The 16,749-nt window shown below is 49.5% G+C and overlaps 2 protein-coding genes across 2 annotated transcripts in view; both read right to left on the minus strand.

The window, feature by feature from the left end:
- Positions 1 to 2,856: 2,856 nt before the first annotated feature.
- On the minus strand, positions 2,857 to 4,752 carry LOC118778517 (protein ANTAGONIST OF LIKE HETEROCHROMATIN PROTEIN 1-like). Its single transcript, XM_036530071.1, has 2 exons — positions 4,547 to 4,752; positions 2,857 to 4,034 (listed from the first exon to the last, which is right to left on the minus strand). The coding sequence occupies exons 1-2, from the start codon at positions 4,709 to 4,711 to the stop codon at positions 2,952 to 2,954; spliced, it is 1,248 nt and encodes a 415-aa protein (XP_036385964.1). The 5' UTR covers positions 4,712 to 4,752; the 3' UTR covers positions 2,857 to 2,951.
- A 10,532-nt stretch (positions 4,753 to 15,284) lies between these two features.
- The window catches only part of LOC118778457 (vegetative cell wall protein gp1-like), a 24,051-nt gene continuing 22,586 nt past the window's right edge, over positions 15,285 to 16,749 (minus strand). Inside the window, exon 3 of the mRNA XM_036529989.1 lies at positions 15,285 to 15,496. Coding sequence (XP_036385882.1) covers positions 15,285 to 15,496 — 212 coding nt within the window. The remainder of the gene's footprint in view (positions 15,497 to 16,749) is intronic.

The raw sequence follows: 16,749 nt of genomic DNA on the forward strand, positions 1-16,749 counted from the left end.
AGGAGTTCTAAGCTTGCAGACAGCACTCCCTATACACACATGGGTCTGAAACACTTCTTGCCCAAGCAAGCCCAAGTAAAAACAGAAGTGGCAACTGCAGGGGTTAGTTTGGGAAAAGCTTAAACACCACAACGGCCGTCTGAAGGTTTGCAAACCATTAGTGGAGTATCTGTAACAGCTACATGGACCAGTGCTATGCTTTGTGCCTATAATATCAGGACTGTAGTGTTGCACTGTAACCCTAATCCACTGGCGCTTTATAAAGGGGACCCTGCCTCAAAGCACAGCTCCTTCATTCTGGGTCCGGTGGCCAGCAGGCTACAGGCCCCATGCTACAGGCTTCTGCTTCAGCTGAGCACTTGGCCACCCGTCTCTTTGTCTTACTGAGAGAGCTCCGCTCCACTCTCCCCCAGCTCTGACTGTGTGTGGGTGAGTGATGCTAACCCACCTGCCGGATGGCCAGTTTCTGCTTTGGCTGCTGCTGGGTCACCCTGTCGCACAGCAGTACCCACTCTCCGATGGAAACGTCCACACACTTACGGCGCTCTGACCACCATGGGGACAGATTTCAGATGGCTGGGTGAGTGGGTGTGCTGAGTATGAGTGTGTGTGTGTGTGTGTAGGAAGGCTCATGCTGTACCTGGTCCTTTAGCCCTGCCCTTCCAGAGTCACCTGACTCGAAAGATGATGGCCTGCTTGTACTCCTTGACAAGCTGCACAAAACACAATCACACAATGTGTCATTCAGGCTCACTGAGAGAGAGAAAAATGTTTATACAGCATCATACTTCATGTACGACTAATATCACTGTTTAAGTATAACTGAAGAGATTGAGCTGTGTTTAGAGAAACACAGTATTTCTCAGACCTTTACCCTGGAGGCCCATTTTAAATACACATCCTGACAAAACTGTCTTTCCTATCTTAAACCCCACACAAACTCTAACTCAACCTTGAGACAACCATCTAATGTTTTAATGTCACTCCCTCATTCCACTCCAAGCCAGCTTTGCCAAGATCATCACATGGAAACTGAGACCGAGTGAGATGCATGGCAGACGCTGACCAATAACAGTGAACATGATCAGACTGTGATTGACCCCACTGGCTTCAGCGTTAAAATTCACCTGTTCGCCCTCACCCCACCCCACCCCACCCCCTGCAGAAGCATTCTTCTCAAGATGGCAGCAAGTCAGAGTGGAAAGGTCAAAGGGCATGTTAAAAAATGGTCAAGCAATGCAGTTACCAGTGTTGCAATATGCCTGATTTTGTAGATTCCTTGGTCACCGGCATTAACTCAGATCCATCCAACTTTGAAATTATGGGTTCAGGTAGATAACAAACAGCGCCATTCAGGTGAGTCAGGATTTCAGTTGCCCCCCCACCCCAGTGTAGAGAATGGCAACAGGTACCTTTATGCACACCTAAATGGAAACTGGTAAAGTGACGATAACCAGCAGGATAGACAAGATGACCAGCATCCACCAGAACACCCCAGTGCTGCTCTCTGGATTCTCCAAGGCCACAGGACACAAAGCTCTCCACAACAGACGTCAGGCAACATAGACCTTCCATGCTCGCACAACACCTTGCATGCACTGGCCTAACTCAACACCCATTAGCTTAGCCTTCCATCCACTAGACTTGCCTAGCACCTGCTTGCTTAGCCTGACACCCAATGTGCATTCCTGGGAACTTCCTGGTTATGACCCCATTTTTCCTGCACAAGGGCGACTGGCACATTTTGACTTTTCGGGGGAATTCCAACTCCCGGGAATGCTCAGCTGGTGTGGCCAGCATCAGTTTAAGCACTGCAAGGTGACATGGCTGCATTATTAAGTCGGTGCCAGATTCACACCTCCGCCCCATTCTCTCTCCCTGTGGGTACGACAGGCGGGATTCTGGATGGTGTCAGATATGCAGACGGACTCACACGCATCATCCGATATCTAATGACACTGATATTGTTGCATTTGTAAGAATCTAACAAAAAAAGCACACGGAAAAAATAGGAAACCAGAGAGGAACTTCACTTGTATGAATCTGCACATCTCACTCCTGCTTCCTGTTTTTTTGCTTGTCATATTACCTGTTTGCTACTTAGCTCATATTGCAACTCTGCACACGGTTTGCTCCTAAAAGCAAAGACAGACCTCCTGCATCAAAAAACCCATATATTGTACATGCAAAGAAACTAAGTAGTTTGTTAAAATAGGACAATTGGCAGGAGATTTTCTGCCGTTACCTGTTTGTTACTTAAGTTTATACAGGGTTACACTGAGAACCTTTTACTGTGATACTTTAGGTTTTATTTTGCACAACATTGCAGTTTACATTGTGGCAGTCTTATAAGTCTTATAATAAAACTTAAAGCATGTCATTTCAGTGAAATCCCACGACAAATCAGTGGCAAACTTTATTCTACTGCTCAGTTGAAGCAACTAAGTATTTTTAAACGATTGCGTAAAACTTGCAGATTGTAAATGCTTTAACTCACAACACACACACCACCACAACCAAAAGAAGGGGGAGGGGTTGTAGAAATGTGTATTACTGCTCTTTATTTACCAATACCACTTTAGATCAATGAAAGTGCTCTTTCAATTTAACAACATTCACAGTCCAAGGAGAAATGAATACAATTACAATTTAATGTTAAAATGTCACATTCTTATCATATCACCACAACTTAATCCGTTACTGTAATATAAAAGCCACCAAAAATGAAATCACGTAATGTTATCGAACTATACGCCAGTGTAGCATAGTGATAAGGAAGAGGTCTTGTACCTGAAAGGTTGTTGGTTTGATTCCCCGCTGGGGCACTGCTGCTGTAACCTTGGACAAGGTACTTAACCCAGAGCGTCTGCTAAATGACAATAATGTAACGCAATGTAATGTAATGCAAAACTAGTGAGTTATAAACGCGCATGGTTCCGCTGCTGCACGCTTCACTGCTCGGAGCTGAAGTACTGCGCTAACGCGTTTCGGACCCCGCTGCCCTCGTCCCCGTCCCTGTGGGGTAGATTCACCGGCCGCTGTAGCTCCTGTCCGTCCCAGTCCTCCGTGAACGTCTCCCCGCGCTTTTCGCACAGGTTGTGAAGCACACAGCAGGTCAGGACCATGGCCTTGATCACGTCCACGTTGCAGTCGTTCCTCTTCGTCAGGCACTTCCACCTCCCCTTCAGCCGGCAAAAGGCGTTCACCGCGACGGACCTCGCCTGGCCGATTTTAGCGTTGAACCGTTTCTGCCGGGCGCTGAGCTTCCCGGTGTCCTCGAACGGCTTCATAAGCCAGTTCTGCAGGGGATAGGCAGAGTCGCCGATGATGTAGTACCCCACATCCTCGCCGCAGATGCGCCTCGTCCGGCCGGGGAAGAGGGCGCCGCTGCTAGCCAGCGTCCACAGCTTCGACTGTCTGAGAACTCCCGCCTCACAGGCACTACCAGGGCAACCCACGCTGACATCCCAGAAAAGCCCCCTGCCATCTACCACCGCCTGCAGGACAATGGAGTGCCAGTCTTTGCTGTTGAAATAGTCGTGATGGAACTCTTTCGGTGCGATTATCGGGACGTGCGAGCTGTCGATGGCGCCGATGCACTGCGCGACTCCCCATCGCTCCTCGAAGAGCGCGGCCGTGTCCGCCAGCTCCTCGGGCGTTGGTGTGCGCAGGACTTCGGGCAGGACTATTTGGTTAACCGCCTGGCAAAACTCGTGCAGGCACCGGCAAACTGTGGTGACACCGACGCCGAAGAGATGCCCCACGGTTCGGTAATCGGAGCTGGTCGCCAGCTTCCAGAGCGCCATGCCCACCCTCTTCTGCAGAGGCACACAGAGCCGCAGCGCCGTGTCTTTGCGCTCGATCGCCGGCTTCACTTTAGCGCACAGGTACTCGAACGTCTCTCTCGACATGCGGAAGTTCCTCTGCCACTGCGAGTCCGAGAAGTCGCACAGCACGTTGTCCCACCACTCAGACGATCTCAGGTGTTTCCACAGCGCAACTTTTCTTCTCTTCTGAGCATTAGCCAAAAGGATCTGAGACAAAGACAACGACATACCAAACTGTTAAATAAATGCATCCACGTAAAGGTAAATAGCTCACTAAAAGCGACTAACTGGCCTTCAGATTTTGAGTGCCATAGATTAATGTTATTTTGTAGCGATGTGCTCACAGCAGTAGCGCCAATTAAGACATATCTTTACAATAGCAAGTGCATAATAAAATCTCTTTAGCTTGCTGGCTCTTGCGAGCAAGCTACAGGTTATGGAATATAGTGCTTTTTAAATACATATATAAATCAACTGTTTTAACGTAGAACGGCCATGTAGCTGACAGCGTTTGTAAATTTCTTCTGATAGCTAGACGAGTTAACTTATACTTTGATTTCATGTGTCACTTTGGACGTTACTGAATGAATGAAGTGCGCTTTTAATTCCTGGTAGACCTGCCTTTTGCAGCGTATACAAGATCACACAGTGGTTGCTTGTGCTGTGATACTTCAGTGTTTATGCTGTTACCTTTAAGGTCGACAGGTCTATGAACTTACCCTATTTCTTCTTTGAAGACCACGGCGAACCAGCGTGACATATTTCTTACTCGAATTTCTGACCAGCGCCTGCGACCCTTCGGCCTCCTCGGCGCTCTTAACGTCATGATCGATGCGCTTCTTTCTTTTATACGAATTCAACAGAAAATGCACGCACGAATACATGCAAACAAGAAGAGCCTCACTTTCCTCTTCGTCGTCCGCCATTTTTGAAAATCAGAGGGCGTGTTGATTGGATCGGTGGTGCGCAGATGCCGAGCAGATTCCCGGATCCTGATTTGACGTGGATGGGTATTTTCGTGGGCTCGAGACAGGGAGTGCACGCAAGGAACGATCCAGTTCGTATAGGTTACTGAACCTGAAAAACACATGCGTAGCATTGGGGGGGGAAAAAATCAACCCTGCAACTGCGCATTCTCTCTATCAAGTTGTCCGTTTAGGTCATATTTTGATTCCTTGTAAGTAATCATTTAAACAAACAAAGAAACAAAACATGACGGTTGGTGATGAATCCTACATTATAGATAAATTGTAGTTTTATAGATTTTTTTTTTGCTTGTCTGAACTGTTTCGGAATGTGATACAGACAGTCACGGGCTGTCTCCACTCCCGTGCAATGAAGACACATTTGCAGGCGTGCAGGCGGACAGGAATGGGGCAGCTGAGGGTTTAACAGGCACCCTCTCCTCTCTGGGGTTTACCTCCTCTGCTCTATGGGGGGAGCAGTGTAGCACAGTGGTAACAAGCAGGGCTTTTAACCAACAGGTTGCTGGTTCGATTCCCTGCTGGGGCACTGCCGCTGTATCCTTGGACAAGGTACTTATCCCTAAATTGCCTCAGTAAATATCCAGCTGTGTAAATGGATAGCATGTAAAAACTGTAACCTATGTAAGTTGCTCTGGATAAGAGTGTCTCCTAAGTGACAATAATGTAATAATATAGAGCTATGACTCGATATGGTAAGCAGCATGCTCTCGGTGAAAGGGCATAGCTGGGGAGGCAGTGGGGGACAGAGTGGAGCTCACCCAAGGGTACAGTATCTCCTCTCACCGGAACAGGCAAACAGTTGGTACAGGTGTGTGTCTGTTTTCACCATGCTTACCACACTAAGTGAGATTTTTACTGAGGTTAAAAAAATACTGTTATATTACAGTCACTGTTGTTGTACACTTGGGCAAGGTACTTAACCCACATTTTCCTCAGTGAATATCCAGCTGTATAAATGGATAACATTGTAAAAAAAAAAACCTGGGGCTCCTGAGTGGCTCAGTCGGTAAAAAGCACTCGTTCTGATTGTAGACTGAATGCTACAGCCCGGGTTCGATCCCAGCTGTGTCACTAGCCGAGGGAGCTCACAGGCGGAGCACATTATTGGCTTCGTCCCGGCGGGGATAAGGGTGAGTACGTCGGCAGGGGCTTCGGTCCCATTAGCAACAGCGACCCCTACTCAATCAATCGAGTGCCTGTGGTCCACGTGCCAAGTGTCTTCCTCCGACTCATCTCTGTGCTTGCTTAGCTTGTGGACCGCAGTGGGACAGGCATGACTGTGCTGATTGTGCTGAATTGCTGCAAACAGATTTTGGATTGGGGGTGAGAGAGAGAGGAAGAGGGAGAGAGGGGGAGAGAAAGAGAGAGTCAGAGATAGAGGAAAAGGGTGGACATAGGATGAGAAGAGAACCACCAGGGTGGATGAAGTTGTTTGTATCTGCTGGATCTACAGAAATCTCTCTGTAATAATTACTGTGACCTCGGTTCATATCGTTTCATTAACAGAGGAAAGCGCTGCTCTCACAGACAGGAGTAAATAATAAACAGCGCAGGACTTGGCTGCCAGACAGCAGTACATGCAGCAGCAGCCCAGCCTCCCTCACACATCCCTCACAGATCCCTCACCAGATCCCTCACAGATCCCTCACCAGATCCCTCACAGATCCGAGCACCAGGGCTGATGAGCATGATGAGAGTTCGCCATCATGAGTTTCAGACGAGTAATGGCTGTGGCCAGCACTGCTGTTGCAGTTTCGTTGGACAAGAGGTTGTGTAAGGCATTGCCTCGTGTTCCTAAGGAACACAGGGGAGGTTTTTTAGCATTCAGGATATGTCATGTGTCATTTTAGGTCTGTTCTCCAGTACGGCGTGATATTGAAGCAGCTGCAGCAAAGGCTGGCATGATCCACACAGGGCAGACTGTTAACAGCACCCCGGGTGTCTGTGGTTTCATTAACTGCAGACTAGAGTGGGAGGGAGAGAACAAGTCATCCATCTCTCCGTCCTGTACTGACTCCAGCAAAAACTAACCCCAGATACGCCACTCCCATCATACCTCGCTCTCCTCCACTCGCTGCGGGGCCTCGCCACCGATACTTAGTTTACTCTGACGCCTTGTTTCCATGGTGAGTGCGAATGGGATGGCTCTGCCGTTCGAGTCGTCTGGCTGTTCCAGCTTTAAAATGGCTTTACTGGGCTTTCACGGCCCGCACATGAAACAATTGGGCCATTATTATGTGGCTTGCATTGTCCTTTAGCATAATCCGAAGGAAAACGCAGCCCCTCTGGAGGGGAGATTTTGTGGTGTGCAGTGTTGAAACACAGCACAGGCAGTGGATCGAGAACGTGCAGAGAAACGCAACTCAATCTCCACATTTCAGGATACCAGGACATTAAATAAAATATCAGGACTTTAACGGCCGGTGGTGTGTTTACACACTCCAGAAACTCAATGAAAAAAAAGTGACAGCTCGTGTTTCCCACAACTTTCCCAAAACACTGGACAGGGTTCCATACAAAAACCATGAGCTGAAACTCAGATGTACCCAGGCTGCTCTGTACGCAGCCATCGATGAGCTGATTCATATGCCGGAGCAGCACATGAACCGGGGAGGGGGCAGCACTGACTTCTTGCACAGATGACCTTTCACCCCCTCTGTGGATGGCTATGGTGTTTCTGCCTCATATGCCAAGTGATCTAGCCGTCACCTCTTTCATTGACTTTGCCTGAGTACATCGTTTGAACTCTCTTTTTTCCCCAAGACAGTGGACACTATAAAGAACCGCACACTCCTTTGGACTGGAAGATACCCGCTGACCCACATGCTCAGGCGTCGTAGGGCCTCTCAGTCTTTGATTTATATAGTACCCACCTGCTGGTTTGTCTGCCACCACACTCTTATGGTTCAGGTCCTATATTATTGACGTGCACTTTTTTGTCACCTCAAGTGGTGCTTCAGCGTCACGCTGAACCAGTCACTGCCGGGGTTTCTCAGGGGTCAGCCCTTGGCTCTTTATTATTTAACATCAGTGTGCTTCCCTTAAGTCGACTCATTACGCAGCATTTATTTTAAATTTCATCTCTGTGCTGATGGCACTGAGGTTTATTACTCTGTCACTGGTCACTCCGATCAGATTGATGTTTACCATGTGTCTTTAATTGCACTTAAAGGATAACTTTACAACTATCAAAGATGATCAAAGGCGCTATTTTACTATGGATACACTTATGTTCTTTTGTGCTGGAAGTCACTCTGGACAAGAGCATCAACTAAATGAATGTAATGCAATTTAATGTAATGTATTGCTGCTGGGCCTGCCAGGTTGCATTGCCCTTCAGCTGGTAATTGTTTTAAAATCAGTGAAAATCAGTCGCGAGTTGTAATGTAATGCTAAAGCCCACAAGATTCTACTGTTGCTAGGACCAGAATTTCCCATGCCTGAGCTAAAGGTGAACTGATGCAATCTGATGTCATAAATATAGCTAGGGTAAGGCAGCCTCATACAGAGAGGTCAATACTTCAAAGGCCTACTGTCTGATAGGATAACAAAAAAAATCGCTATCAGTGAAAATGGATTTTTGATTTGTGTGTTTTTCCAGATTGCGAATTGAATTCCTGGGGGTGGCACTGTGGCTGTGCTCTTGAACAGGGTACCCTGAACTGGTTCCATAAATATCTAGCGGTGTAAATGGATACTGTGGGGAAAACAAACCACTGACACGCAAATAAGCACCATGGCGTGCGCAGACTACCAAACATATGAGGGCGAAACCACCACACTGGTAAAGATGTGAACATGCACCAGTCCCCATGAAGAAAAATGAGTGCATATCTTTCTCCAGCAAACCAGTCAATGCAGGTAGTCTGGAGGCTGACAAATACTCATTATAAATAAAATAGCCAATTTCATACATCAGCGTGAAGCCTCACCGTTCAAAACTCGGGGACCGAATTCGGCGCACAGTGCTGGGTGTAACGATCAAAGTGACCTAGACTTGCAGTTTACACCTCTGTTGTGAGTTTTTTTTCTTCTTTTTTTTTTCGGGCCAGAGTCCAGCGGTAGCTCCTTCCTGCAATTCCTGGAGGTGCGATTATTCTGGAAGAGGGAGGGAAGGGAGAGCGGGCGAGTGGAACTGCTTGAGGGCCCCCTGCTGCTTAATCCTGTTTTAATTAGGATAAGGAGCTGGGATCTGGGACTACCTCTGGATTAGTCACAGCACATTGACAAAGCACCAAGCTGAGAGAAGTGCACAATCTTGGCGAGGCTTTTTTAGGGATGATATTACCTTGCCATGCGTGACAAACACACACACACACACACACACACACACACACACACACACACAAAAACACCTTTTCCCTTTCCCGCCTACGATTTGACCTTTTCCTTTAATGCTAAAGGTTCCTTGGTCTCGGGTGGCCATGTGGGATAAGCCACGGTATACCTTCCTTCTCTCTCTCTCTCTCTCTTTTTCTCTTTCTGTCTTGCTATTCCTTCCTCCCTTTCTGCCATCTTCTCTTTCTCTGTCTCTTTCTCCTTCCCTCTGTCTTTTCTTGTGCTGTCCACGTCTCTCTTCCTTCTCTTCTTCTGTCTCTTCACATCTCTCTCTCTCTGTGCTTCTGTCTCCTCCTCCCTCACACATCTTCTCTCTCTATTGCTCTTTCTCTCCCTCTCTCTCTCTCTCACCCCCCCCCCCCCCCCCCCCCGACAGTAAAAAACCTGTATAAAAGCCGCTGTAGGCCTCACCTGCATTATATTGTACAGTTATATCTTTAAAATGAAGTCAAGCTCATTTTAAGATAAAAAAATAAACCTGCAAGCATGGATAAATACAGGTGTGTGAGTTTCATCTGAACATTGGAGGGACACTGCTGTTACATAAATACTGAATTACACTTTCGTTAGTTAATCACACGCTCTCAGCACTGAGAAGGAACACGTACCTCCCATTCCCCCATAAACACACACCCCTGGATACACAGAACAAACATCATTTCAGTTAAAGAAACAACCGTCACACTACAATGCACGTTGTTATCCTGAAAGTCGGTGATTACTTTGATTTGTGCTGACTCCGAGTACCTGTCATTAACTCAAATATTAGCGATGTTCTAAACGCGCTTGTACAAATAAAGCCCCTTAAATCCCCATAGAAACGGAGGAAAATCATGACTCCCGCGCACAACACAGGAGGGCAGTATTGCTCTCCAAAAAAGGAAAATCGGCTGGTACCGCAAATACTCCAAGTAAAGGTATTAAGATTATTAATTTATATACGTGGGGTAGACAGAGGAAACTGGACTCCATACTGCTAGTAAAAAAAAAAAAACATCAAGGGCTATAAATACAGGTGCTACTGTTGCCGTATAAACCTTTGCATAACAGAATTGATTCTATTGAAAACATATCCAATAGGTAGACAAAGTCAAGCGACTCCGATTAACCACTGGGCACAATATCACAAACCTCATCAATTTTGCACAGCAGCAGACTAACGCTAAAGCAATGTTAATAACAGAAATGTGGAGAGAACGCTTTGCGTTTGCTTAGCAAACCACGAAGGGCCAGAAAACACGTCAGAGCTGGCGGATGGAGGCCGCTGGCGTGCTCCGTGTAGGCTGGGGTGTTGCGTGACCCAGAAAGCGCTGCATGATATTATCCGTCCAGCTAAAAATACCGTGGAGGGCGGAGGACGGCCTCGTGTGCGCCCGCTCTGTGTGAGCCGCAGGTACGGCGCTGGAAGCTGCGTCTTTTCCCTGTGAGCACGCTCATCCCTCGCTCTCCGTTGTCTGCACCCGGGCTTAATTGCGGCACAAGTCCGAGCCGCCGCCGCCACTAATGTTGAGAGCTGGGGGCGGGGGTGGTCAAATGCTTAATTGCGGTAAGGTCACAGGCTTTCTGTGGTGACGGGGACAACACGGGGTGAAAACTTCGAACTGGAGAGCGGGATTCGGCGTCATTTGGCTTTGCGCTGCGACGCAGCCCCCTTCCCTCTCCGCCCGGTAACTCCCCGGTGAAGCGAGCTCCGTCTTACGCCAGGTAGAGCGCCAGCACAGCTGTTCTCCCAGGGGCCTCTGCGCATAAAACATAAAAGGACATTGTAGATTTAAAATGCGGAGCGTTCGTGGAAGAGAATGCGCTTTGTGCCGAGCTGCTGCTCCTGTTTCCGAGCAAGGCCTGGCCCGGAGAAATAAAAAAACCCTCCTCCCGAGCATGAAGCAACTGCGAGAATATTTCAACCTGTAAATATTAATTAAACTCTCACAAATGTAAATCAGTCGCTTGCATCGGCTGTTTCGTTGGTCAAAATGGGGTGGGGTGGGGGGGGGGGGGGGTAGAACGGGCTGAACGAGGAGCATCATTTCACATTGGGAGCGGTGAGACGCAACCGAGCAGCGGGCTAAAACCAAATGCGCAAACCGTTCCTTTCAGACGGTCCCGTCGCGCAGCCCTGAAAAAGCGAATTTTCTCCTGCGCTTCACAGATGGAATGCAAGCTGGAGGGACTGAAACTTGTGCGCTTGACATACAAGCAAAATCTGCTTGATGATTACAGTGTAATAAATAAAACAGGCTTGTGTGAGCTGTCAGACTTGGTTTGCCTCAAACTCGTAACTAACAAATGTGAGGCAGTCGGTCTGACGGTACAATAACTGTGAACGATAACTGCAAGACTGGTACTGTCATCATGGCATATTCACTCTGACCTCAAAGTTTTACCCCAGAAATTCATCTCGGACCAGTTGACTTCTCATAGAATAAGACTTTAGCAGCCAAAGGACCTCCTAGAGCTGTGTTTTGAAACAGTATTGGGAAGTAAATTACAAATGATTATGATTAGCATTTATGATTATCATTTGACCCGCATGTTGTTAGGATTGGGTCACAACACATCACATGTGCATACCCCTAGGGGAGCTAGTCATAGCAATACTGCGCATTGTATCATATATTGTGGGTTGAAATTAATTGCCGATTTTGCTGAAGGGAGCCTATGAGTGTTTGAAAAGGATGTCATCAGAGGCCAGCAGAGATAATGACAAACTAGCACTGGGAATATGAATGACAAATACACAAACACACTCGCAGTGAGCTTGCTGTCAGCTCATACGCTGTTGATCAGATGCTTAATGAACAGTTATTATGCGACTGACTTGCGACAAGCAACCAGTAAGCTCAAATGAAGTAAATTAGGAAGCGCTCTAATTACTCGATCACTGTCTTTAAAACTGCGGTATCTAGACGTCTTGTGGGAAGTGAACGGTCGATTCTCTGGCAGGGGAGAAGGGTGACGGTACAGGCTGATGGTGTGGCCAGGGTGGCCATTTTTACAGCTCCCTGATTGGCTGGGGAGGGATTGCTTGGTGATGTCAGGGCTTTGGCATCCAGCCCATGTAGATGGCTGCTCTAGAAAATCTTGGTACGTCCCACCAAACACCTTCCCCGGGTTGTGCTTTCTGACTGAAGCCACCGGGGGCCTTTTTACAGAGACGGAAATGAAGGATTGGCCGGCCCAGAGCGTCTCTGCTCCCCTCCGGGTACCCCGCTGACCTCGGCACCGCGCTCTCCAGGGTCTCCTTGCCAGCGCAGGAGGTGCAGCGACAACCTGAGCTGTGAAGAAGGTGTGTGTCAAGGGGAGTGGCATTAAGACACTCCCCCTCTCACCCCCCCCCCCCCGCCCACCTCATGGTGGTAATGACCCCCAACACAGGCAGGAAAACTTCAGCACCACCGCAGCGCCCCCCCCCCACCGCCACTGCCCTCTGGCACCCTCCCGTAACCCCCAAACCAACTCACCGACGCAGAAGTCATCACCAGATTAGCCTCCGCGGCTGCACGTCCCCGACGCTGGCCCCCCCACTGCCCCCCCCCCCCCCCCCCCCCGAGTCGTTAGCATTTAGATAGGCGAGAGCACAGAGGCCTGTTTAATGCGCTTCCTCCTCCCTTCCATCTCCTGCTCAAACCAGCTCAAGTGAGAGGGATTAAATCAAAGGAAAGCCGTAGGAGAGAAACAGAAAGGGAGAGAGAGAGGGGGAACGCAAGCAAGGGAGAGAGACAGAGAGAGCGAGAGAGCGAGAGAGCAGCATGCTTGATCGGCTGGCCTCATTAAGTACCCTGTGTCAGAATTGATGTTCAACGTGATTGGAGATTATCACATTTAGGGGTACTTCTTTCCCCTCTCGCGAGTCCTCCCGCCCCCCCTTTTCCCCCAATCTCTCGCCCGTCTCGTGTTCTCACCCGGGTCAGCTGCCTCGGGGTCGCGGGGGACTCGTGCCTACAATGCTCTCTGTTTCCTTGATCTCCTAATTCTGCTTCATTTAAACTTTCATCAACTGTTCCATCGGACCGGAAGAGGGGGAGAATGAGCCAGCTTGCGTCTCTTTTTTTGTTGTTAATTCCCTTTTGTTGTCAGATTTCATATTATACGTCCGCACAACCCCCCCCCCCACCCCCCCGGCCCCAACACAGTCAAATGTACACACACGGGCACACACATGCCCCAACAACACTGAAACCTGCCCCCCCCCCCCAATCCACTGCGAGAATAAGCGTAAGGCAGATAACCTTGCCCCCCCCCCTCTCCTATCCCTTTCACTGGAGCCCATTGTGAAGGTCTATTTGGCTGATGCAGAAAATGGGATTACTGTATTTAAATCGCTGTGATAATCACCAGCACGCCGCTATCCGCCCCGCAGAATAAAGGGCTTTTGCGGCTCCCCCTTATCGCTGGCAGTTCTGCTACGCGCTCCCTACAATGGAGGTGTCATCTGCGGCGGGCTCTATTGTTTTTCTTTCTTTCTCCTCCCCGCGCCTGACCCCCAGCACCTCGTTCTCCGGGTGGGGTCTCATTAAGGCTCCGGCCCGCGGTCCAGACGCGAGGCAGACGTGAGGCTTCACGGTCAAAATTTCTCGCCGAGATCATCCGACACGCTCCACCTGTTCCGAGAATGTCCGCTCCGAGGGGGAAAAAAAAAAACAGAAAAAGAAACAGGAACAGAGGCAGAAACATAAACCTGGTGATAATCATGTATCAGGGAAAAAAAAATGCCATCTCCGAGCCACAGGTGTCCCCCCGTCAGGACCGGCCTGTGTTCATCCCTGCAGGGATGCGGCGTCCTGGGTGTCTTTCCTACTTCAGGGTGAACAACTCGCCTCAGGACGGAATCGCAATCTTTGCATTCCCTGGGGGGGGGGGCCGGGCGGGTAGAAAATGGGAGGGGGGGGATGGGGTGTCATGAACATTGGCGAAGATAAAAACTAGTCATGTGAGCTGCCGCTAAAAAAAGTTGCCAGGGTGGCCTCAAGGCAAAACAGCCGGTGACAATCAACAAACAACCAGGGGCGCAGCAGAGAGATTTCGCGACAGAGTACGGCTCGCGGCCCATGCCCGTGACAAAACACACTCGCCTCCGGTAACTGCGATTTAGGTTGTGATGAGTTTAAAAGACAGCCCCTCGTTCCTTAAATGACCCCCGCACCCCCCCCCCCCCCCCCCCTTCGTACAGCAGACTGTGGCCATTACCCATCATGCCCTGTGCAAGCTCTGTGGGCTTCTTCGTCAGCCTGTGGTCTCTGGTTTGCTTTGCGTCGATATCGAGGCAATCTGCCACGCTAATATTAGCACAGAGGAGAGGCTCCTAAGCCAACGTAGGAGCAAGAGATGAGACAGTGCGAGGTGAGCAGAAAAAAAGAGACAGAATTAGAGAGAGAGTGGGAAGCAGGTGAAGACAATTTGTAATATGGAGAGGAGAGAAAGAAAGAACGAAGGGGTGAGTGAAAAAGAGAGGGAGAGAGGGGGCGGAGAGAAGAGTTGGGTGAATAGAAAAATGAGAGTGGATGAGAGAGCTGGGTGAAAGGATGGATGTGAAGGAGGGAGAGAGAACAGGAGGAAGTGGAGTGAATGGAGAAAAAGAGAGAGGAGTTGGGTGAATGTAAAAAAGACGGAAGGAGGAGGAAAGAATGAGAGAGATTTGGGTGAATGGAGAAAAAGAGAGAAGGAGTTGGGTGAATGAAAACAGAGAGAAAGAGGGGCTAGGAGAAAGGGATGCAGGCTGTAATCAGCCGCAGACAGCAGCAGACAGGAGGCAGGAAGCCGATCGGCGGCTGCAACCACATTATTGCTGCTTGTTTCCACGGTGCCACGGAACACTTCATCATTGGGGGGTTTTTCTGCGGGCTCCTACATCGCTCCCCTGTCCCCCCCGCTGCTACCCCACCGCTGCCACCGCCCCCCCCCCCCCACTTTCCAGACCCCTGTCACAGGGCTGATCAATTGGTTTTGTTCAGTGGGGAGGGAGGGGGGGCCGGCGATAAATCACGGTAATGTGAGGAGCTGGGGATGTGGCACAGAGCACCGCGCAGATGGATTGGAGCCAGAGGGTGGAGCGTGTGTGAGGAAGGAGACAGGAAGGGAGGGGGCGGGGTGCAGGCCAGACAGGTACCCAATCCTGCGTGTGTCTCGCAGACATTTACCTGCATGTGGGGGAGGGGCCAGGCTGGGCCAGGCGGGCCGGGTGGGGCCAGGCGGGGCCGGGTGGGGCCGGGCGGGGCCAGGCGGGGCCGGGTGGGGCCAGGCGGGGCCGGGTGGGGCCAGGCGGGGCCAGGCAGGCCGGGTGGGGCCAGGCGGGGCTGGGTGGGGCCAGGTAGGTCCGGGTGGGAGTTTGGGGTTTGGCATTGGGGCCTTCAAGGGTGTGGGAGAGAGCACTCTTATTAACAGATTTCAGCAGCGTAGGAAATGCTGTAGAAACCGTCAGCGTTATTATTGACAAATGTATTCCCCTTTAGTTATAGTTATGACGAGTTTTTCTGAAAACAAAACAAAAAAAAACATGGAACCGTGTATCATAATTTTTTTGCCTTTAGGACTCAAAAGGCAATTGTATCACAGGGAGAAGTTGGGCAGCTAATTTGAGCCTAATAGGCATACAGCAGAGCAGTTTTGCAAACACACACGCACATGCGCACACACACACACACACACACACACACACGCACGCACGCACGCACACACACACAGCGCAGGCAGACACTCTCCGCTGCTGATAAGAATCATAATAACCTCTGTTAAACTGGGCTTGACTGACAGGTGAGGCACATCGTCGTGACAACTGTCAGGGCGAGGTAATTGTTATCAGCTCCTCTTCCCCCCAACCTCTTGACCACAGCGATTGTGATGATATTCCACTCTTCCTGGCTCCCTCTTGTGACATCACAAGCACTGACTGGGTTTTGACACTCCTGAGTAACTGCTGATCGCCTTGCGAATTCTGGACTCGGGGGCCGATTCAGTGTTGCTTTCTCCTGTCACGCGGCATTAGGAGTTTGGTGGCTGCGGAGACGAGTGAGCGAGGGACACTAACATCTGTGAGCCAAAGTTACGGACGCGCCACAGCCCGGGAGGACTGTCTGGCCCCTTCACACACATCCAGGCCTGCATTTCAATTCTAGCGTGAGGCGAGGTGTGCGATTAACCAGCCAGACGGCTGCACCGGGCTCGCTGTGATCCCCGTCCAAACTATAAAAGGATGACCTGCACCCGTTCTCTAATTCCTCGCAGCCCCTCCGAGCGTTTGTGTGAATTTATTACCGCGGGAACCAGGTGAGGGGGGTAAGAATGTTAACGCAGGAGAAGCGCTAATTTCAAACCAATAAATCTGCTAAGGCGTTTTTGTTTGTTTTGATTTATTGTAAGGAAGGGAAGCTCTCCTTGACCTTGTGTGGAGATGCTGGGAGATATAAAATGCTGTGTGATCTAAAAAAAGCCTGTGTGGAGGTTACATTAGCACTAGGTTTCAAAAATAGACAACAAAAACACTCAAAAGTGTGTGCGTCTGTCTATGCACATTTACAGGGGGTAGACAAAATAATGGAAAGACCCAACCATATGCATATTTATTATCTAGCAGTTAAGCTCTTTGCCTTCAGAACAGCTTC

The sequence above is a fragment of the Megalops cyprinoides genome, chromosome 5 (genome assembly GCF_013368585.1).
Source record: "Megalops cyprinoides isolate fMegCyp1 chromosome 5, fMegCyp1.pri, whole genome shotgun sequence".
In the NCBI taxonomy this organism is placed as follows: Eukaryota; Metazoa; Chordata; class Actinopteri; order Elopiformes; family Megalopidae; genus Megalops; species Megalops cyprinoides.